At 39.7% G+C, this 23815-nt stretch overlaps 1 protein-coding gene across 4 annotated transcripts in view; it reads left to right on the top strand.

Moving 5' to 3' along the window:
• The first annotated feature begins 500 nt into the window (after nt 1-500).
• Nucleotides 501-23815, top strand: part of skic3 (SKI3 subunit of superkiller complex) — a 43358-nt gene continuing 20043 nt past the window's right edge. For 2 of the 4 annotated variants that reach the window (XM_062050976.1, XM_062050979.1), the window contains exons 1-12: nt 684-743; nt 1084-1180; nt 4198-4341; nt 8192-8283; nt 8358-8433; nt 8504-8650; nt 8810-8908; nt 11708-11816; nt 11904-12044; nt 13278-13376; nt 13448-13572; nt 13686-13772. In XM_062050976.1, the coding sequence (XP_061906960.1) occupies nt 1091-1180; nt 4198-4341; nt 8192-8283; nt 8358-8433; nt 8504-8650; nt 8810-8908; nt 11708-11816; nt 11904-12044; nt 13278-13376; nt 13448-13572; nt 13686-13772 (1209 nt within the window). In that variant the 5' untranslated portion in view covers nt 684-743; nt 1084-1090. The other 2 variants (XM_062050977.1, XM_062050978.1) reach the window with 2 other exon arrangements.

The raw sequence follows: 23815 nt of genomic DNA, 5'->3' as shown, positions 1-23815 counted from the left end.
GTAGGTCGACAGGTTAAAGAGTAATGGCAACGGTTTGTTTTCAACGCCAGTCTGGTTGCTATGGCTCGAAGAATGTAGCTCAGTTGCCCGGATGTCGGCCCTCACCTAATGACCAGAAAGATGGCAAAGATATATATGTATATTTTTTAAAATTATTATTATGGACATCTAATACATAAATTCACAATACTGAAAATGTTCAATCTACTTTTGTTTGACCGCATATAAATTAAGCCTCGTTTAAAAAATGTTTACATTTAAGTGAGTGGCGCTCCCGTGCGTCTTTCATTGCAATGACAGAAGACTGAAAGTGGTTGAAATTGTGGCGATAATACTCACTGATTTTTTAAATATACCCCTTGTTCATTTTGATATTATTGTTCTCTTTTATTACTATGTAAGATATTAATTTTATACAAAACATTAATAAAACATAAAATATCACAGCACGTGACGTCGCAGAAGCTCCGTCGTAAAATATTGCAAGTCCAAGAGGAGATCGTATATTTCGCGCATGCGTAGACGGATCGCGTCGGTTTCACGCGAAGGTGAATTATTTACTATTTGTTTATGATTCATATGTATTTATTGTAACAATGACTCTCTATATATCCAAAATCCTGAATGGACTGGTGAAGGCTGTACAATATGTCGCTAACTTTATTTTGAAACGGTTTCGACTGACAAGCCTTACACTTCCGGGTCAGGCAACATCGCAGCAGTGCAAGTTGTCGACGTAAACAGTGGGTGTTTAAACTTGTTATCTATACTTTGTGTCAGCTGCACAAGACATTATAATACACATTTAGATAACTTTATTAACTGACTCTTTTCTGTGTGTTTGACGCCATCTGTCAATTTTTAGCAGTGACACAAACGAGCTAATAGTTACTTCCGCTATACATTGTAGCTTCTTATCCCCGCGTCCCAAGCTGACTCTGTAGTATTGGATCAACCTTACAGTGAACTAAATGTGTCAATAACGTTAGTACCCGTAGTAGGCGTAGTTACTCCAAATATAAATATTTTACCTACTCACTGTTATGATTATGAATTATTAAGTGTGTCCTACTGTTTTTCAAGTAACACGATGTCGAGTAAAGAAGTCAAAGCCGCCCTGAAAAGTGCCAGAGACGCCATCAAAAACAAAGAGTTCAAAGAGGCACTAAAACATTGCAAGGTGAGGAAAAGAAGTATAACTACAATTTGCAATTCCGGTCGAATTTTGAATTTCCCCCATTATCAATGTGGGAAATTCCAGGTAATCAGGGAATTTTTTTTCAGAACCGGGAAACATGATGGCTTGAATGTCCAGGGCGAGTAGAGTGTGTGGATGTTGGAACGGTTCAAATCAGATGTAAAATGTGGGATATTCAGTCCATTGTATATTTCCCATTTATTGTCAAAATTACCGGAAAACCGTGAATTTGGGCAAAGGGAAATCATGTTTTCCCGCGATATATCAGAATAGTGTATGTGGATGTTTGAAAAATCGTAATCGAGAAAAAATAAATGGTGCACAATTTTGAGAATTTTGGGCATTGTGGAACTATGAATATGTCGATTAATTTGAATGGGAATTTCCTGGAAATTTCGAGAAAACCGGGAATTTTTGGAAATACGTGATTTGAATGGATTGATGTTGGAATTTTTCGAAACGGTTTTGAAAATGTTGATGTAGTAACCGTTTGAATTTGAAATGGTATTTCAGAATTTCAGTAAAACCGGGAATTTGTACAACAAAAAAAGATAACTTTTATTGTTCCAACTAAGAGGAATATTTTGAAGGTGAATTGGTAAAAAACGGTTGAAAAATGTGGACTGTGATAAATTTCTAGGATGAAAATTGTAGTTTGATTGTCCAAGGTGAGTGGAGTGTGTGGATGTTGGAACGGTTCGAATCGGTTGAGAAATGTGGGATATGGAGAGGTTTATATATTGCCCATTCATTATTAATGGGGGAAAATTCCTGGTAATTCCGGGTAATCAGGGAATTTTCAGAACAGGGAAACATGCTGGCTTGAAAGTCCAGGGTGAGTGGAGTGTGTGGAAGTTGGAACGGTGAAATGAGGGATACTCAGTCCATTGTATATTTCCCATTAATTGTCAAAATTACCGGAAAACCGTGAATTTTGGGAAAGGGAAATCATGTTTTCCCGCGATATAGCAGAAGAGTAGTGTTTGTGGATGTTTGAAAGGTCAGAATCGGGGAAAAAAAAAGGCGCACAATTTTGAGAATTTTGGGCCATGTACAACAATATGTCGATTAATTTGGGAATTTCGGGAAAACCTGGAATTTTTGGAAATAGGTGATATGAATGGGTTGGTGTTGGAATTTTTGCCTCACAATACGAAGGTCCTGGGTTCGATCCTGGGCTCGGGATCTTTCTGTGTGGAGTTTGCATGTTCTGCCCGTGAATGCGTGGGTTCCCTCCGGGTACTCCGGCTTCCTCCCACCTCCAAAGACATGCACCTGGGGGTAGTAGGTTGATTGGCAACACTGAAATTGGCCCTAGTGTGTGAATGTGAGTGTGAATGTTGTCTGTGTTGGCCCTGTAATCAGCTGGTGACTTGTCTAGGGCAGGGGTCGGCAACCCGCGGCTCTAGAGCCGCATGTGGCTCTTTAGCGCCGCCCTAGTGGCTCTCTGGAGCTTTTTTAAAAATGTATGAAAAATGGAAAAAGATGAGGGAAAAAAAACCGTTTTTGTTTTAATATGGTGTCCGTAGGAGGACAAACATGACGCAAACCCCCCTAATTGTTATAAAGCACACTGTTTATATTAAACATGCTTCAGCTTCACTGATTTGAGTATTTGGCGAGCGCAGTTTTGTCCTACTAATTTTGGCGGTCCTTGAACTCACCGTAGTTTGTTTACAAGTATAACTTTCTCCGACTTTCTAGGACGTGTTTTATGCCACTATTTTTCTGTCTCATTTTGTCCACCAAACTTTTAACGTTGGGCATGAATGCACAGAGGTGAGTTTTGTTGATGTTATTGACTTGTGTGGAGTGCTAATCAGACATATTTGGTCACTGCGTGACTGCAAGCTAATCGATGCTAACATGCTATTTAGGCTAGCTATATGTACATATTGCAGCATTATGCCTCATTTGTAGCTATATTTGAGGTCATTTAGTTTCCTTTAAGTCATCTTAATTCAATTTATATCTCATGACACACTATCTGTATGTAATATGGCTTTTAATTTTTTGCGGCTCCAGACAGATTTTTTTTTTTTTTTTTGGTCCAATATGGCTCTTTCAACATTTTGGGTTGCCGACCCCTGGTCTAGGGTGTACCCCGCCTTCTGCCTGAATGTAGCTGAGATAGGCTCCAGCACCCCTCGTGACCCCGAACATGACAAGCGGTAGAAAATGGATGGATGGATGGATGGTTTAAAAATGTTGATGTAGTAACCGTTTGAATTTGAAATGGTATCTCAGAATTTCGGTACAACTGGGAATTTGTACGACAAAAAAAGATAACTTTTGTTGTCTCAACTAAGAGGAATGTTTTGAAGGTGGATTGGTCAAAAACGGTTGAAAAATGCAGACTGTGAAAACATTCTAGGAAGAGGTGAAAATAGGGCTTTGGAAAACCGAGAATTCTGGGAATTCCTGAGATTTTTTTTAACTTAGAAAATTGTAGTTTTATTGTCCAAGGTGAGTGGCTTGTGTGGATGGTGGTACGGTTCGAATCGGTTGAGAAATGTGAGCTATTGAGAGGTTTATACATTGCCCATTCATTATCAATAGGGGAACATCCCAGGTAATTCTGGGTAATCAGGGAATTTTCAGAACTGGGAAACATGCTGGCTTGAATGTCCGGGGTGAGTGGAGTGTGTGGATGGTGGAACGTTTCGGGAATTGTGCAAGTTTGAAAAATGGTCCATTAGTTTTCAAAGGGCAATATGACCCAGAAAACCGTGAATTTCTGGGTAATCTGGGATATTTTTTTTAATTTTTTGGGGGGAGCTGAAGATTCCCGGTCGAGCTGAACGTTTTGATACTGGAAAAGTTCCGATCGTATGAAAACTGGGCTATGGAGCGCGCCAAGGTTTTTAGGCGGAATAATAATAGATGCTTTTTTGGTGTAGAATACTATATATAGCTTTCACACAATAATGTTTTATGATGGTGATGAATTTCAATGCATGTTTGGGATGTTTGCATGTCTGCTTTTGCTGTGTTGGCAGGCTGTGTTGAAGCTGGAGAAGAGCAACTACAATGCTTGGGTGTTCATCGGTGTGGCTGCCGGCGAGCTGGAACAACCAGAACAGGCGCAGACAGCCTACAGAAAGGCTGTGGAACTAGAGCCTGAGCAGCTACTGGCATGGCAGGTAACATGTGAGGAATATTGTCCATCTACAAACACTTGTTCTCTAGGAATGAGTTTGGGTAGGACTCATATACTGTATTGGAAACCGGACACATCTGTTAATAATTTGAGCAGAAACTTGTCATAAATTAACAACAGCACAACATGCTATGTCATATGAACACCTTTCTGACATGAAGAAACACAGGAGTACCTCAACTTACAAACTTAATTGGTTCTCCGATGGAGCTTTCAACTCAAATCAACGTCTCCCATTGAAATTAATTGAAATCAATCAAAAACAGCACAATTTTAACATGTAATATTTAAAAAAGAAAAACATACTTTTAGATAAGAACTTTCATATGAAAATAATACTAAAAACAACACTAGTTTATCAAGTAATTTATTAGTATTGTGCAACATTTAGTAGAGCTGCACGATTAATCGACATCCATCCACCCATCCATCCATCCATCCATCCATCCATCCATCCATCCATCCATCTTATTCCGCTTATCCGAGGTCGGGTCGTGGGGGCAGCAGCCTAAGCAGGGAAGCCCAGACTTTCCTCTCCCCAGCCACTTCGTCCAGCTCCTCCCGGGGGATCCCGAGGCGTTCCCAGGCCAGCCGGGAGACATAGTCTTCCCAATGTGTCCTGGGTCTTCCCCGTGGCCTCCTACCGGTTGGACGTGCCCTAAACACCTCCCTAGGGAGGCGTTCGGGTGGCATCCTGACCAGATGCCCGAACCACCTCATATGGCTCCTCTCTATGTGGAGGAGCAGCGGCTTTACTTTGAGCTCCCCCCGGATGGCAGAGCTTCTCACCCTATCTCTAAGGGAGAGCCCCGCCACCCGGCGGAGGAAACTCCTTTTGGCCGCTTGTACCCGTGATCTTGTCCTTTCGGTCATAACCCAAAGCTTATGACCATAGGTGTGGATGGGAACGTAGATCGACCGGTAAATTGAGAGCTTTGCCTTCCGGCTCAGCTCCTTCTTCACCACAACGGATCGATACAGCGTCCGCATTACTGAAGACGCCGCACCGATCCGCCTGTCGATCTCACGATCCACTCTTCCCCCACTTGTGAACAAGACTCCTAGGTACTTGAACTCCTCCACTTGGGGCAGGGTCTCCTCCCCAACCCGGGGATGGCATTCCACCCTGTTCCGGGCGAGAACCATGGACTCGCACTTGGAGGTGCTGATTTTCATCCCAGTCGCCTCACACTCGGCTGCGAACCGATCCAGTGAGAGCTGAAGATCCTGGCCAGATGAAGCCATCAGGACCACATCATCTGCAAAAAGCAGAGATCTAATCTTGCAGCCACCAAACCGGATCCCCTCAACGCCTTGACTGCGCCTAGAAATTCTGTCCATAAAAGTTATAAACAGAATCGGTGACAAAGGGCAGCCTTAGCGGAGTCCAACCCTCACTGGAAACGTGTCCGACTTACTGCCGGCAATGCGGACCAAGCTCTGACACTGATCGTACAGGGAGCGGACCGCCACAACCAGACAGTTCGATACCCCATACTCTCTGAGCACTCTCCACAGGACTTCCCGAGGGACACGGTCGAATGCCTTTTCCAAGTCCACAGAGCATTAATCGACATTGAGGTTTTATTAGTGCGATAAATGACCGCAAGGTTTTTTTCTCCACCGTCACCGGCACTGAGTTTAAGGAAACCGCAAGTGTGTGTGCGCTGCAGTGGAGGCAGCCAGTACGCTAATAACACACATCACTTTTAATGGTGAGTAGGGCTGGGCGATATGGCCTTTTATTAATATCTCGATATTTTTGGGCCATGTCACGATACACAATATATATCACAATATTTTGCCATAACCCTTGAATGAACACTTGATGCATATAATCACACCAGTATGATGATTCTATGTGTCTACATTAAAACATTCTTGTCGTATGTAAGAAGGTGCGCTTGTTTTTCATGTCTCTGTGAGAAAGAGAGACTAGAAAGAGTGGGAAACGCATGCAGTGTAATGCCTGCAGCTAAAAGCAACTGTGTGAGAACGTATACCCGAATATCACGATATAGTCATTTTCTATATCGCACAGAGACAAACCCGCGATATATTGAGTATATCAATATATCGCCCAGCCCTAATGGTGAGTAGGTCTGGGCCGATAGTAAGTCAATTAACTGAACAATAAGTGAAAATTAAGTCTACATACTTTAGCAGGCATCGATACATTGGTGTGTCCGTTTGTTTTGTCATTCTTCCGCTTCAAACAGGTAGAAAGAAGTCTCACTCTCTGTCGCTTTCTGCACCTGAGTGCGTTTATGTACTGTAATAGTAGAATTAACTGAACACAGTGAGCCCTCTATTCAGTAATTCACAATCTTTGTCTCGGTGGATGGAGCGCAAGACCGCTGGCTTACACACACACACACACACACACAGGAAGCACCGACAGAGAGCCTTGCTCCTCACGATCCGATATTGAGAAGTTCCGCATCCATCCATCCATCCATCCATTTTCTCCTGATTGTCCCTTTCGGGGTCGCGGAAATATGAGCCCATCAACATGGATGAACAAGTGAGAATGCCGTGATAGCAACAAAAAAAAGTTCAAACCGACATAGTTTTTACAACTGGGATTAAAATGTACTTTAGGATGTTCAATATTTATTTAAGCTACATTTTTGCTTACAAAAATTAGAGTGTATTTCATTTTTTTGTTTATTTATTTACAATAACAGTTAATTGCCTTCTAAATACAAATACAATGGCAAACAATTCTCCAGTAACAAGAAATACAAGTTTACATATTCCTTTAAATATTTTCTTGCATTATTATTATGTATTATGATTACCATACATTATAAACACTGTATTGTTTTTATCGGTTATTTCTTCAGTTTAAGAGCATAATGTAGACAAAAGGTCTTGAGTCTGTCTGCATAAAGCCCAATATTATTTAAAGTACATTTTTGCATATTGTTCTAAAGTGTGGCACCTTGAGACAAGAATATGTTGATTGACAGTCTAAACGTAACACGTCTTCCTTCACTTGCTATTTTCGCAGTTTTATGCATTTATATGTATAAAATAAATAAATCACAATCGCAATTTTAGAAAAAAAAACTAATTAGGTTGTCTCTCAAAATCGTGCAACCTAATTCTACAGTGTCTTCCTTCAACTGCTTTTCCGTCAAACACACCATCAGCTGCTTCTCCATATTTTTATGGATAAATGTCCACCATTCAGATATTGTTTCAACATTCTTGGCTGGTGTTATTAACACATTGCTCCACCCAAATTGCTTTGCCAAGCTTGTTTTTGATGATTCCATTCTTCAAGCCAAAGAATATTCTCTGTTTCTTCTTCCCAGCACTGTCCTTAACACTTACTTTTTTCCTTCCCTTTGTTGTAAAACAAAGTTATGTCCATCTTTAGGAATAAGCTAACGCTCGCCAGTAAGGCCAGATGTTTTGTGCGAATTTTACGAGGTTCACTGTGACATTTGTTATGCCATCTAATAGTGGGGATGCCTTTAACTCAAATTTTTGCTAGAAAATTTTAAGCGTAACAATCAGATGGTAAACAGCTCTTGCCTCAAAACACTCTTTAAGTTGAGGTATCACTGTAATGCGGAAAAACAAAATGGTTTACTTTTTATTGTTAATTTAAAACACAAATCAGTATGGCCGGTGAAGATGAAGTCTAATAAACAAGCGTTGCCTTTCTCCAACAACACTGTGTGATTCAGTGCAACAGTGAATTGAGTTAAAGATTTCCAAATTAAATATTTTTCTCTTTGGCCATATAATGTTTGTGTGGGACAAATGGGTCTGTCTCCCTCGGTTCCTACGCCTATGCTGTCTTTAACACTTTTGTCTTGTAGGGCTTGGCAAATTTGTACGAAAAGACAGATCAGTGGGACTTCAAAATCGAGCTACCTAACGTCTATGAGAAGCTTGTTGAGCTCTATGCAAGGTAAACCGCACCACGTGGCCTCGCCATATATTTGAACATAGCATCACTGTGTGTTGAAAATCCCCTGTTCCCAGCTCGGACAAAAACAAGTGCTATGAGATGATTGGAAAGTTGAAAGAAATACACCAGTCCGACAAAGAGTATTGCAAGGTATGCCCTCTTTTATTAACAGTACACATATTGTCGACAGGATTGATCGTGCTTGTTTTTATGTGGGTAGTTGGCAAACGTATGGCTGCGGCTCATCCAACTCAAAGAGGAAGATGGCGCAGACGAGAAAGAGTTATTGCAGCTATGGCAACAGCTGACCTGCCTACTGTCAGACTGCCTGATCGACAACGAGCACGACACCGAAATTCAAAAGCATGTAAGACTTACAACAGTATTCAATTACCTCTGTGTACTCATCAAAGCATGTTTTCCTCGCATCAAATGCTTGAATTTCCAAGTATTCAATGCACTATAATGGGTTAGAAATGACATTGTCTTAATGTTTATTTATTTGGTTTGCGTTGTTGTGTACCAGTTAATCACAGCTTTTGAGAAGGCCATGCTCCTCGTCCATCCCAGACCGGGAGAAGAACACAGGAAACTCTCCTCCGACTATATCAAATGTCTGTCTAAGGTCAGTGCATTTGTCTCTTGTTATCAGTAGGGCTGCAGCTATCGATTCACTTGCTTAATTAATCGAACAAAACACACTTTTACAGCCTCAATGGGTCTTTTAGGGAAACTAGTTAAAATACACACAGATTTGTATTACTCTTTCTAATAGATTATAAATAAAGAACCAAACTAAAAAGTATTTCTGATAATGTTTGATAAATTGAGTGAAAATGCACGGGTGAAACTCAAAACATTTGAATATTGTGCAAAAGTTCATTCATTTCAGAAATTTAACTTCAAATGTGAAATTGATGCGTGATATTACACGCAGTTACATGCAAAGTGAAATATGTCAAGCCTTTGTTTGTTCAAATTTTTTAAAACCCCACATTTTCTGCGATTTTCAATTCGAGGTTGCTGTTTATATTAGTTTCACCATGTAAATCTATTTGCTGCAATAAACAAACTTTTGCACGATATTAAAATTTTTTTGGGTTTCCCCTTTAAATACACATAATAGGGTAATAGATCATTAACTTAAAAATACTATCTAACAAAATATGATAAATTAAGTGACAATGTACTCATTTTAAAAGGTACTAATTGAAGGAGTGGTCTTTATTTTTGGACAACCAACTTGTTAATATTAGAATTAGAATAAAAACCTGTAGCTGCTAACATGTCCTCACATGTGTTTGAATAAAACATTTGTTATGCACGTTTCTGTTAAAATTGCACCATTGATGTAATGCTATTTTGAAATGCAAGCAGTGCAAACATTTTACCACATTGTCTTTTTTTAGACATAAATTATTGCAAAACCTTTGACAGCTTTTCTCGTCTTTTTTGGGCCCTTTGCTCTCTTCAGGCATGTGATTTTTCCGTCTTTTTTTATCTCTGTAAAAATAGAAAAAAATATTTTCCGTTTTTCTTAGATTTTTCCGACCTATGATGTGTGTTAAAATCTTGATCCGTCTGTTTGCCATACCTGCCAACAACTCCGGTTTTCCCGTAATGAGTACGTTTTTTGATAATCCAGTGGTAAAACTACGGTTTTCCATAGAAAATTATGAACTTAAAAATCAAAACTATGTAGCGAAGCAACTCTACGGGCAGGGTACAAACGATAGGGCAAACATCAATGATGATTGGTTGGTTTACGTATAAGAAAATTCATGATTGGTTGGTTTACTATGATGAGTCATGATTGGTTAAGATTAGGGAAAAACATTTCGGACAGGCCAATCGAACCAGGAAGGGAAATCACAACAGACATCTCAAATGACAATGAGAGAGTCTGAGAAGAGAAGAGGGAATATTCAAGCGGGAGATTTATAGATTAAAAAAAACTAGTGGAAGATGGCAGAGGGATTCTCTTCCTTTAGATTTTTATTTTAGCGATGTAAACGACGTCCAGGAAACCCACAATGCGTCTACTTGGCCACATTTGGACAAATGTATGCGTCTGGATAAAACATAAATTTTATTTGTTTACCATGTAAGCCCAACTCAAAACTGCTCTGATGACATGGAAGACGTGAAATACACATTTAAGAACACACATGATTGTGGCAGACATGTAATGACTCTTGCTACAGTATAGTCTAAATGCTACATTTAATTTTTCATTGGTGTTTTACAACAAGACAGTAGCTGACATTTTGTTAATTATTTTTACTCTTTATATTTTGATATTGAATAGTTGAATCATTTTGAAACATAAACAACATATTTGTTACTTCATGCTATAAATCACAAAAGGCTATTCAGATAAAGGAAGTTAGCTAATAGAATAAACATTGTTTGTACTCTTTATGATTTTTACATTTGGAGCAGTTAGAAGTGGAGAGGGAGTCAAAGAGACAGAAATTGGCTATAAAATCCAAGGCAGAATCCACTAAAGCAGAAACAAAAAAGAAAATGCAAGGTGCTCAGAAATTTGCCAGGAAGGCCCATGTCAGAGCCATCGAAGCAAAAATGCCTAAGAAATTTGTAAATAATGTAAATAACTAGATGAACCATCTGTGGTTGTGAGGTGAACTCTAGTAAGGTTGTAAATACTGACTTGAGTAGGCTAACCCATGTGGTTACTGTGGATGTGAACACAAGTTGTAAATACTGTAGTGACTAAATAACATAGTGACTGAAACAGACAAAGTAATGTGTAAATAATGTATATAATTAGATGACCCATCTGTGGCTGTGAGGTGAACACTAATAAGGTTGTACATACTGTGTAGAGTAGGCTAACCCATGTGGTTCCTGTGGATGTGAACACAAGTTGTAATTACTGTAGTGACTTAATGACGTAGTGACTGAAACAGACAGTGATTCATTTGGATGAATGGGCTATGTATTTATGTCAACTCTGTTGATCATTTTTCAATTCTTTAAACACTAAAACATCTTTAAATGGTGATGGTGGTGGGGGAGGGGTTTCCCCCCTTTCCCCCCCACCAGGGCACCGCCCTGGACCTGGCTAGGGGCCTGCGGCCCCCACACCCATGGCTTATTTTCAGTCTTTTTCATTAAGTTCAAATCACATGCCTGTCTTTTTCGCCCCCCTCTTTGAGCCATCTCTCTCGTCACTTTGCTGTTGCGTGACCTGCAACACCCACTATAAGGCGCACCATTTTTATGTGCACTATTAGTGCAGTCTTTGGGAAACAATGTCTGCGTATTTTACTCTTTAAACAAATCAACAAAATACAAATTGAAGCTTTTTTGTAATCGATAAATTGCTGCAGCCCTAGTAATTAGACACCTTGTCAATGATGAATTTGAGATATTTAAACCACTTCGTGTGCTTTTGCTGCAGCTACCTGGAGAAGAAGAGACACTGAAAGAGGCGTGCAAAGCCATGTTGCCGCTCTACCCTGCCCAAAGTTATCCTCTTGAAGTTCTTTGTTCTTACTACCTCAAACAAGGTCTCGAAGGCACCACTTCATTAACATATACTTTCAAATACAAATATATATTTATACCATGACTGACACAAATGTTCTGTTTTGCAGGTGTGCAGGATGAGGATGCTGCTAGCTGTTTTTCAAGGCTTTGTGATTTGGCCCCAGACAACGGTTTGTGTGACTTCGGATTTGGCACAAAAGCACTCCAGGAGGGCAGGTTTAAAGATGCCATTCGGGACCTTGCGCGAGGTTGGTATAAAAGTGAATACACACTCTCAGGCCACTATTTCATTAGGTGCACCTGCAGGATTGAAGGAGCCAATTTAAGCATATGTTTCTGAACCATAGGTTCATTGTTGGGCCGCCAACAAATATCTGTTTCTCAGTTGTGATCCGTATGGGCCACAGCGGTACTAAGTTGTAATACACTTTTCCACCACTTATTGCATTAATGACAATTTTAAACAGAAGAAGTCTCGAGCTAAAGTCATTGTAGTATAATTTCTGACCTTTGACCTATATTGCATGTCTGTCAAGAATGTACGCTCATTTAATTTCTCTTCTATTCTGTGCCAGTGGGACAAAAGTGAATATTAAGTCGTGCCAACCTGTCTACAGAATGTGTTGACTGTCTAAAGGATTCGAGTTGTTATGGAACAGATAGGGAAAACAAATAGACATTGACGCACTAGATAAAAAACAATGACGCACAAGAGACATATAAAAAATGGCAGAAGACCGGAACTCGACAGTGATTTTGGCTTGTGTGTGTCTTGTTTACTCCGGAGTAACATGTGGTCTGTCTGCACGGCCAACTTAATTCAACCTGCTCTTCTGATAATGGGTAAATAAATTTGTTGTACTAAACTACTTTTGTTGCCTGTTTAAGCTTCGGACAATCCACTACATCATAGAGAAGTTTAAACGCAAAAAATAAGATTAAAGTGGGGAAGCTGTATTATCATTTGCACTTAATTTTATTGAGTTTATTTAAGAAATATATATATATATATATATATATATATATATATATATATATATATATATATATATATATATATATATATATATATATATATATAATTCAAATTTATTAATTTTAACGCTGCATAATTTTATGTACATGTTTAATGAGTCCTTTTTTTTGCACTATATTTATTTAGTATTTGACCTAAGCTTTGATAAAAATGTTTGATTAACACATGCTTTCATATCATTTTACAACGTTTGTTCTGTTAAACTGCAAGTAGGTTAGATACAATTATTGAATATGATAAATTATTGAATAAAAAATGTAATGACAAATTTGTCAAGAAGGTCAAGAACCCTTAGTGCACAGCTCACAGTACACAGCTCTTGTATTGAATCATATTAGATTGTACAGGTGTACCTAATGAAGTGTCTATTGAGTTTATGTGGAGGTAGTGCATACTGGTTTAATTGTTGTTATATTGACTGGTGACTCCTTTTGTATTTTATTAGGATTGAAGAAAATGAACTTAAGTCCAGCTTGGTACAGTCTGGCAGAGGCTCAGCTTAAAGTGCACAAATACTCAGACTGCTCTAAATCGTGTGCTCAAGGTATTATACACAGTATACAGATTTATTATGAAAATAAAGCAGTTTATATGTGTGGGCTTGTGGTACAACAGGTTTAACAGCGTGTGCGACCAGAGACAAGACACTAAGGATTAGGCTGCTGAAGCTGAGGCTGGAGGCTTTAGTCAGGTGTGGAGGGGAGAAGGCTGCAGACCAGGCTTTGGAGACATTTACCCTGGTAAAATATGCTGCAGGAAGTGAAGTGTTTACATGGATTGCAATACACTGAATGTTCCACTTACAGCATGCTAAATAGTTTCCTTGGTATGTTTGTATCTTCCTGTCTTTTAGATCCCTGATGCTGTCAAAGACCCGCTATTAGTAGCTCTTAAAGGCCGTGCATACCTGAACAAAGGACTCATAGATGAAGCATTAAAGGTCAGTTTATGTTTTAATGCCGCCCCTGAAATTATATTGCTAATAACTGTCGGAAGAATATTTTCAGAAAATAATGACTTAGAATTTGCCTTGGTTTGCTAGAAGAGATACGCACATGAGGAGCTCACCCTGTTTCGTTAACTATGCACTCTCACACACATATATTATTTTCTCCACTTTAATGGTGTCATGAAGTACCGGCCTGAGGACAAAGTAGAGGAGAATATGTTAGGTTAACTTTCTGTTTAGATACCCCTCAAGGCGGAGTAACCTAGGTGGACAAAAGCATGAGAGAGGGGCGACCATTTTAGAGATTTGACCTCTAGATAGCTCGGCACTTTTTTACAGCGCTGGTATTGCTATTGTTTGTACTTACTCTGTTAGTATACATTACTGTGATGGTAATCAGTATACAGTCTGTTAGTATACATTACTGTGATGGTAATCAGTATACAGATGAATGTATGCACTGGGGTTGTTCGGTATACCGCTACTAATAAACAGAGGTGTGGACTCGAGTCACATGTCTTGGACTCGAGTCAGACTCGAGTCATGAATTTGATGACTTTAGACTCGACTTGACAAAATGTAAAGAGACTTGCAACTCGACTTGGACTTTAACATCAATAACTTGTGACTTCACTTGGACTTGAGCCTTTTGACTTGACATGACTTGCTACTTTCCCCAAAACCCAACGATTAAAAAGTTATTCGGGAGCGCTCCATATCTTCCAAAGTGTACGTGTGCGTGTCTGTCAGAGAGTGTGCGCTCTCTCAGCGTGTGTGTCTGTCAGTACAAAAGCCAATCAAATTAGATCCACATTGTTTTCATCCCACGGCATTCATCCAATCAAATTGCAGAACAACCAACGAAGAATAGCTCTCAAACGACGCGCCAGTGAGGAAAAAGGACGCCAAAGATAGTTTCGTTCGGGTATTAAAACTACGACATGGTCAACAAAAAACGAATTGCAAAAACTTCCAACTTCGTTCGACATTTGAAGTTGCACAAAGAACGGTAAGTTTTGAATGTAAGCTAACGTTTATTGGCTAAGTAACGTGACTTTTATTTGCTGTGTAGTTAAATCAGTGAGGCTGTAAACTCACTGCTAACGTTATAACCATAGACATCTTATAAGTAGACGCAGCATCGAGTGATAACTCAATTACGACAACCTTCTTCTTTTTATACGTATACTTTACTGAGGGAACACAATAACAAACCGGCCACTGCCGTTCACATAACAGACCAAAACACCGGAGCCCGCGCATAGAGCAATGCATGCTGGGAATTACCGTAAATACACTAAAAGAGTGTACCATAATAATGCACAATGCAAAAACAGAACATTTACAATCTCCCACTTTTTCTTTTTAGTTTTTTTAACACAAAAAAATCAGAGTCTATTATTAATGTCTATAAGTATGAAAATGTAAGAACATGGTGATCAACAAAAAAAACGTATACAAAAAAAACTGTCCACAAAAGAATAGTCTCTATTCCAGTTTCCACTGTCCAACACTGAGTGCCTTTAGGAGCTGAAGTGCGGATGCACCTCGTTTTGTCAAACAGTCAGCTAGCTGCTCTCCATTAGGTGCCCAGAGAATCTGTTGAATTACTTTGATGCCACTTATTTCAAGACGGAGCCTTTTCTCTGTCACTGACTTAGTAGACTTGATGGCGTCTGCAAGGGAGTGGTTATCAGTGACACACACTATTGGTAAGACATGTTGTGATACATTCCCTGTGGTAAGTTCTGCATGAAGGTCAGATAAAGAAATGGCACTGTCAACAGCATCGGCAAGGGCAAGAGTTTCTCCAGCAAGAGTGCTCCGTACGACTCTTCTGATCTTTTTTGACTGCCAATACACAGGGGATAATCTTCCTTCCTCACCCATCAGCAGAATGAGATGTCCCCCTTGAGTGCCTCCATCTGTAAGGTTTCCCAGCGAGGCGTCGCAGAACACTACTAGCTTTGGAGAACTGTCTTTTCCCAGGTTCTGAAACTTCAGTGTCACATGTTCTGATTTCAATGTTCTCACCACCTTGTTTGTGTCATGTAAAGTCTGCACAGTAGCATGTTTTATGTTAGCTGCAAGGACACATGTATCAAACATAATATCCGGTCTACTTTGTCTGGCAACCCACAGAAGTTGACCTATTTTTGATCTCAGGTCATCAATTTCACTTTCAGTCAAAAGAGCATCCCGTCTCATGGCTCTGGAGATGTCTATGTGAATTGGCTGAAGATTCTGTATGTAATTGTCTTGATGCATACATGTTACTCCATTTGCAGTGACATACTCCATGCCTACATAGCGAAAGCTGTCATGTTCTTCTCTGCCCACTTGAAAGGCAGATTGCAGGTGAGGGATTACAGTTGTTGTGAAAATCTGTGAACCACCCCAGATGAAATCATCAACATGACAAGCAAGCACCCCAGACACATTACAATCTTTATCCAACCAATAAAATATAGCAGGGTCAATTTGTGACATATTTCCTCCAGTTTGCAACATTGTTTCTTTAACCCTATTGTACCAGTACAATGATGCATCATTTAGTCCATAAACACATTTGTTTAGCTTCCATAGAGTTCCCTCACTCTTGGCTTCAGGTGGTGGACGAACATAGATGTCTCGGGATAACTCATTTCCTTGAAGGAATGCTGACTTAATGTCCATAGAGTGGGGTGTCCATCGGTTTGACATATCACAGACATGAGTAGTCTAAGAGACTCTGAGGCACATGTTGGCGAGTCTTTTGGGAGATCTTTTGTGTTTAGCTCTTCAAATCCTCTCGCCACTAGCCTTGCTTTTGGAACTATGCCGTCTGGTGTGTCTTTGAGTGTACACACCCATCTTGTGGAAATGCATTTTTGTCCCATGTTCTTTACTTCATTAAACACACCGTGTTTCTCCCAGTTACTGATTTCAGTAAGTTTAGCTGATTCAAATGACACATCCTTTGTAACAAGTACATCCTCGTGATCAGATGGCTGTTCCACCCTGTCCAATGACTGAATCTGCAGTGTGTCAACCTGTGAAAGGTCAGCTGACCTTGTTGTGCCAGTGAGGTTAACTGGCTCAGTGTACTCCAGATTGTACCAGTTCTTGTGTTTTCCAGTTGCCTTTCCCGCTCGACCTAGCACTTTTGCTGTGTGTGAAATTCCAGTGTCTCTTTCCACATACTTAATGAATTGTCCTGCCTTTAGATTCATACTACGATCTATTCTTATGATAGAAGGTTGTCTGTCAGATGGATCATTATCGTGCTCATTGCTGTCTCTGTCATTATTAGAGCTCCCTGCCGCATTCTCTGTGTTAGGCACACTGTCTCCATCACTAGATACAGTATTGGGTAGATCTTCAACATGTTCAATGCCACATTCTGTTGCATTAAGTTCTGTCTGGCTTTCTTGGCTGTCACGAGACGTGTCAGTGTAGTGATCTGTGGCCTTGCGCAGTCTACAGCGATGCACCCGGACATAGGAGCCTCCATGTCTAACAAATATTACCACCCCGTCTCGTCCAATTACCACCCCAGGGCCTTTCCATTCATTGCAGTCCATTCTTTTGTAGTACACTTTATCTCCAGTTTCGTAGTATTCATCTGTGCTGCGAAGCTGTGTGCGCAGAGCTCTCCTGATTCTCTCAGAGCACTCTGCCTCAGTAAACGCTGTCCTTGCTTCATGTAATGCTGAAATGTGCTGTCCTACCCATTTACTCATGGTAGTGCCCTCCAGGGCAGGTGGTTTATCAACCAGCACAGAAGGTAGGTTCGGGTTTTGTCCAAACACCAGCTGGTATGGACTAAATCCATGCACATTGTGCATTGTATTCTTTGCCATCAAGGCCCAATCTAGGGCTGTTTTCCAGTCACAAACACTGCTTTTCTTCACTTTTAACAGGATCTCTGTAAGGGTCTGGTTATGTCTTTCCATTAATCCATTACTCCATGGACTGTAGGCAGCAGTGGTTTTCACTTCAATATTAAAGTTCTCAGCCATGTCCCTCATTTCCTCGTTATTGAATTCACCTCCATTGTCACAAAAAATCTTAGATGGGGCTCCATGAACACTCACCCAGGAATGAATAAACTGCCTCACAATTTCACTGGATTTTTTTGTTGTAACAATGCTACCAGCACTGAACCTGGTGAAGTGATCAATCATATGGAGGTACCACACATTTGGTTCTAGCTCGTGTAGATCTAATGCCACAGTTTCATTGTATGTTGAAGCCATTGGTAGACCAACTGATGGCTTTGGTTTGGGCTTGTTGTACTTGAGACATGTTTCACAGCTACTTACGATGTCATTCAGAATAGTAACACTCTCATCATCATTACTTCCAGCACTAATTAGTAATTTTTTGAGTTTATCAACTGAGGCATGTCCAAACTGCTTGTGAAGTTTCACCAATACTTTGAGTTTTTCTTTTTTACTCATGCCATCTCTTATGGCCAGAACTTCATCAGTTTGGGGTTCATTCTCACGGGTGGCTGTGCAATCTCTGTCCACTATGTTTACACAGTAGTGTCCTGAGGATGTAATCTCAAGAGGCACTGGTTTCTGAAACATTGTGGCTTTATCAAGCACTGCTTTTGCTCTCTTAAGTGACGTTTTACTTAGTAGTAAAGGAATGTTCACTGAGACCACCTCAGTCTCTATGTGGCACCTGGCTTGTCCTATTTTTGCTGGGACTTTTACTTTTTTTATGGAATGAACAACTTGTCCATCACCAAACTTAAAAGCTCTTCTACTCTGTGTATTTTCAATTTTTTTCTTGTCACTCTCCTTCAGTGTATGAATGTAATTCTCCAGCCATTTTTCACCACAGACTGTTCTGGTGCATGCAGTGTCAATTACAGCTGAACCTAAGGCTTCTACCATGAATATTTCAGCATCAGAAACTGACTCTTTAGAAAACAATGTAACATTTCACTCTTCAATTGTTTCTGTCTCTGCATTTTCCTCTGTCATTTTTACATGTTCAGCCTTATTTGGGCAGTCCTTAGCCCAGTGAAATGTACTCTGGCAAATAGCGCACTTAGATCTTCTGCCAAACCTATCCAGTGGGTTTGAGCCAGTCAATGGCGCCCTCTTTTGGTCGGGTTGGGAACGAAATTTCCTTCCGTCTCTTTTCCTTTGATCCACATAAAAAGCAACATCTTCGTGCATGTGAATTCCCCCGCTGCATGTGGGCGGCTGCACATTGTCTCCAAAAATCCTTTTTAAAGCTGACTTCATGCTTGCAAATGTAAGTGTTGAACAAGCTGTAAGCGCAAGCTGTTTATCTTTAACATCGAGACTGGCTGTATCCAACAACTTGAATGCCAAAACAGCGTCGGGAAGAACCATGTCAAATTTGCGCATTTTGTTGTATCTCTGCTCGAACTGAACAATGTAATCCACCATGGAAACTTCGTTTTCTCTCCGAATCTTGTCAAAGTCCGTGTATGCATCATAAGTTCTGTCCTTTTCTTCTTTTAAGAATACATTATCCAATGCCTTTACAAGGGTCTTCATCCCGTCATCTTTGTTCAAATCATCCGCAGGTATTTCCAAAGCTGTATCTCTAGCTCTCCCCCTCAGTGAGAGAGCAACAGCTAATGCTTGTTTCTCCTTATCCAGATCGGTAACACGTATCCACATTTCAACCTAATTTTTCCAGCTCTCATATGACTTATTTTCTTCAAACGCAGGAGGCACTCTGTAGTTAGCGTTGTTAGACATCCTCTGCTACCATTGATAACTCAATTACGACAACCTTCTTCTTTTTATACGTATACTTTACTGAGGGAACACAATAACAAACCGGCCACTGCCGTTCACATAACAGACCAAAACACCGGAGCCCGCGCATAGAGCAATGCATGCTGGGAATTACCGTAAATACACTAAAAGAGTGTACCATAATAATGCACATAGCAAAAACAGAACATTTACATCGAGCGCTACTGCCTACTGGCGCTGACGAGACGCGGGGCCGCCATCTTGGAGTAATGAACTGTCAGCGCATTTAATTCATTTTACCTCACTGAATACCACTGATTTCACACGCTTTTTTGTCATACGTGTAGTAGCTATGATAAAGGACACATGTTTTGGCGTGTTTTATTAATCATAGTTTGCTTAACAGTAATATAATATTCTTATATGCTATAAGTGACCAGACGTCCGAGATCAAAATTGGGAATATAATCCCAGAGAAGGGGGAAAAATTATCAGCTATTTTTAAGTTGAAGAAACAATATGATTAGGTTATATAAACATGCATATATTCTACATAAACAATGTATGAATACATTAGATATCTATATATCTTAGGGACCTATAGACTGTATCTCTGTTGCTGCAGCAGCGGAGAGTTTATTCTGTCTTGACACTTTGTATTGATATTTTGTATTACATTCTTCCCTTAAATGATAATGTTTACAGTGATTGTTTTATGTGTATTTTCATGTATGTCACTTTGGATAAAAGCGTCTGCCAAATACATTAACACAGTGGTCCCCAACCACCGGGCCGCGGTCCTTTACCGGTCCGTGGATCGATTGGTACCGGGCCGCACAAGAAATAAAAAAATACAAAAAATTATTTATTTATTTTTTTGTCCTGTCCAGCTTCTCAGGCAAATCATATAGTAGATGTAGATACCCATATCGGCTGTTCAGATTTACTTTACAAAAGAGAAGTGTAGGATACTTCTCTTGTTGCCTTATTTGTATTTTACTTTATTAAATGTATTTATAATATCATTTGGTGCAGCCGGGCCTCAGGAGGAGGGGATAGAAAGAGAAAAAAAGGAAGACAGAGGGGGGAATTGTGGGGACAAGAGGGGGATTAGACAGAGAGACAAAAACAACAACAGCAAACACAACAACAACAACAGAGCAACATCAGCAAATACGACATGTACAAATATGATGGTAAAAGTAATAGCAAATAAGCAGTTAGCGAAAATAAAAAATAATACAGAAATGACAATGAGCATTATTACACTAAAAATGGAGCAATACGAATACCAATAGAAATAGCGCTATTGATAATGAACAATACCAATACTTTACCTTTATTATCAACAATACAGTTGTTCAAATGCAACAATACATATACGTAATGATAACTTGAGATACGAAAGAATGCAGAAAAATGGAGGGGAAGAAAGAGAAGCAACTTACATTAATCTTGTAGATTGTTATAGTAACAATAGGTTAAGCTTTGTCAGTGTGCCATGTGTAATACCTAGTTTACCCTAGGACAACAACATTAATATATGTTTGATGAAACCTGATTATGTGCATGAGTGTATGTATGCATATGTACTTGTATATGTACAGTATGTGTATATGTGTGTTTGTACAGTGAATGTATATGTACAGTATGTGTATATGTGTGTTTGTACAGTGAATGTATAAGTATAGTATGTGTATGTTTATACAGTGAATGTATATGTACATTATTATTTTAAAAAAAAAATTTAATCAACATAAAAAACACAAGATACACTTACAATTAGTGCACCAACCCAAAAAACCTCCCTCCCCCATTTACACTCATTCACACACATTTACACAAAAGGGTTGTTTCTTTCTGTTATTAATATTCTGGTTCCTACATTATATATCAATATAGATCAATACAGTCTGCAGGGATACAGTCCCTGCAATTTTAAATGCACTTGTTTTAATAAATAAATACAGTGTTTTAAAAACATACACAATCTGTGTAAATATATTAGTCTGTGGTTAAAAGGACTCGAAACTCAAAATGCAGGACTTGGGACTTGACTTGAGACTTTCCAGTCTTGACTTTGGACTTGACTTGGGACTTGCCTGTCTTGACTTGGGACTTGACTCGAGACTTGAGGGCAAAGACTTGAGACTTACTTGTGACTTGCAAAACAATGACTTGGTCCCACCTCTGCTAATAAAGTACCGCACTACCAATTGATTGAAATCGGTACTATACTGCCTTTGAAAAGTACCAGTACTGTTTTTTAATCTGAAATAGCCGAGGTGCATGATGTTGAGTGTGTCAAAATGCACACACAAAGTGCATACAAGCAATAACATCTTGTGAAGTGAATTATATTTATATAGCGCTTTTTCTCTAGTGACTCAAAGCGCTTTACATAGTGAAACCCAATATCTAAGTTACATTTAAACCAGTGTGGGTGGCACTGGGAGCAAGGTGGGTAAAGTGTCTTGCCCAAGGACACAACAGCAGTGACTAGGATGGCGGAAGCGGGGATCGAACCTGGAACCCTCAAGTTGCTGGCACGGCCACTCTACCAACCGAGCTATACTGCCCCACAATTCTACTGGTTAATAAAGAGTGTGCGTGAAGTACAGTATGGAGGTATTTGGACTTCAAAACCAACGATAAAGGTGACGCTTTAAACAATGAAGCAAAGCGCTTCAAGTGTTGCTTTAAAACACACCTCGCCAAATGTAGCGATTAGTATTACCACCTTTGCTTCAAACTTAGGTAAACATTTAAATAATGAACATTCAGATTTGCACAAGGAGTTTAAATAGTGACAGGTAATAATGTAGTTGTTACACCTGTCCTGCTGTTCTGCTCTGGTGCAGACCACAGTCGAGGAGCACAGGGCAAAAGTTCCCTTCAGAGTCGATGTTTTCGGCGGGTTAACACCCTTCACTTTACCCGGCAGTGGGTCTGCTAAGCTCCACTTTCAGGTCAGAATGACGAGGCTGCCAATTTGTGACAATCTTGTTGCTTTATTGTTAGTTTTGCAGGACACACCAGACCTGTTCATCCTTCTACTGTGCAGTGCAGCGCTACTGCTCTCTCTCTTTGCTCGCCCACTCATGCACTGACGTCACTCAGACAACACGTTGACATTCTCACAAACACACATACACTACTCTCTTGAGTTAATCAGCTCCTCTGTTGTGCACATGTAGATACATAACATGTAGATACGTAACATGTACATACGTAACATGTACATATGCAACATGTATCTACTGTACATAACATGTAAATATGTAATATGTAGCTACATACAGTACCATGTAGATTTGTAACATGTAGTTATATAACATGTAGATACATAAATACATAGGGGGAGTCACCCACATCTGCGGTCCTCTCCAAGGTTTCTCATAGTCATTCACATCGACGACACCCTGGGTTGTGAGATTTTCCTTGCCCTTATGTGGGCTCTGAACCAAGGATGTCGTTGTGGCTTGTGCAGCCCTTTGAGACACTTGTGATTTAGGGCTGATTGATTGATTGATAGTTACATAACATGTAGATACATAACATGTAGCTACATAACATGTAGCTACATAATATGTAGCTACATATCATGTAGATACATAACATTTAGAAACATAACGTGTAGCTACATAACATGTAGGTACGTAACGGGTAGCTACATAACATGTAAATACGTAACATGTAAATACGTAACATGTAGCTACATAACATGTAGCTACATAACGTGTAGCTACATACCGTGTAGATACATTACGTGTAGCTACATAACGTGTAGATACATAACATTTAGATACATAAAATGTAGATACATAACATTTAGATTCGTAGATGCGCACACAGCTGCTTGGATTGATGCCAAATATTAGTGGAGTTAATACCCATCTAATGAATTTGGTAACAAATTGCTACAATTTGTGTTTTATCTTTAACAAATGTGTGTTTTTAATTTTAATTTTCATTTTTCCTGAGGGAACTCTCCTGAAGGAATCAATAAAGTACTATCTATCTATCTTTACCTGCTACATGGCTTATCTGTGTACCTTTATCCATGGTTTTGTTTTTAGTACTTACTAATAATTGTATTTTTCTTAAAGCACAGACCAGGAGTGGCAACCATAAATCGTTAAGCATTTAATATAATGTCAATAAAGCTTTTTATTTTATTCTAACCTAACCCTTGATTATGACAGACCAGCCCATCCATCTTCTACCGCTTGTCCCGTTCGGGGTCGCAGGGTGTGCTGGAGCCTATATCAGCTGCATTCGGGCGGTAGGCGGGGTACACCCTGG

The sequence above is a fragment of the Entelurus aequoreus genome, linkage group LG06 (genome assembly GCF_033978785.1).
Source record: "Entelurus aequoreus isolate RoL-2023_Sb linkage group LG06, RoL_Eaeq_v1.1, whole genome shotgun sequence".
Lineage (NCBI taxonomy): Eukaryota > Metazoa > Chordata > Actinopteri > Syngnathiformes > Syngnathidae > Entelurus > Entelurus aequoreus.
The sequence above is the reverse complement of the archived record's forward strand: the minus strand, read 5'-3'. Positions and strand labels throughout refer to the sequence as shown.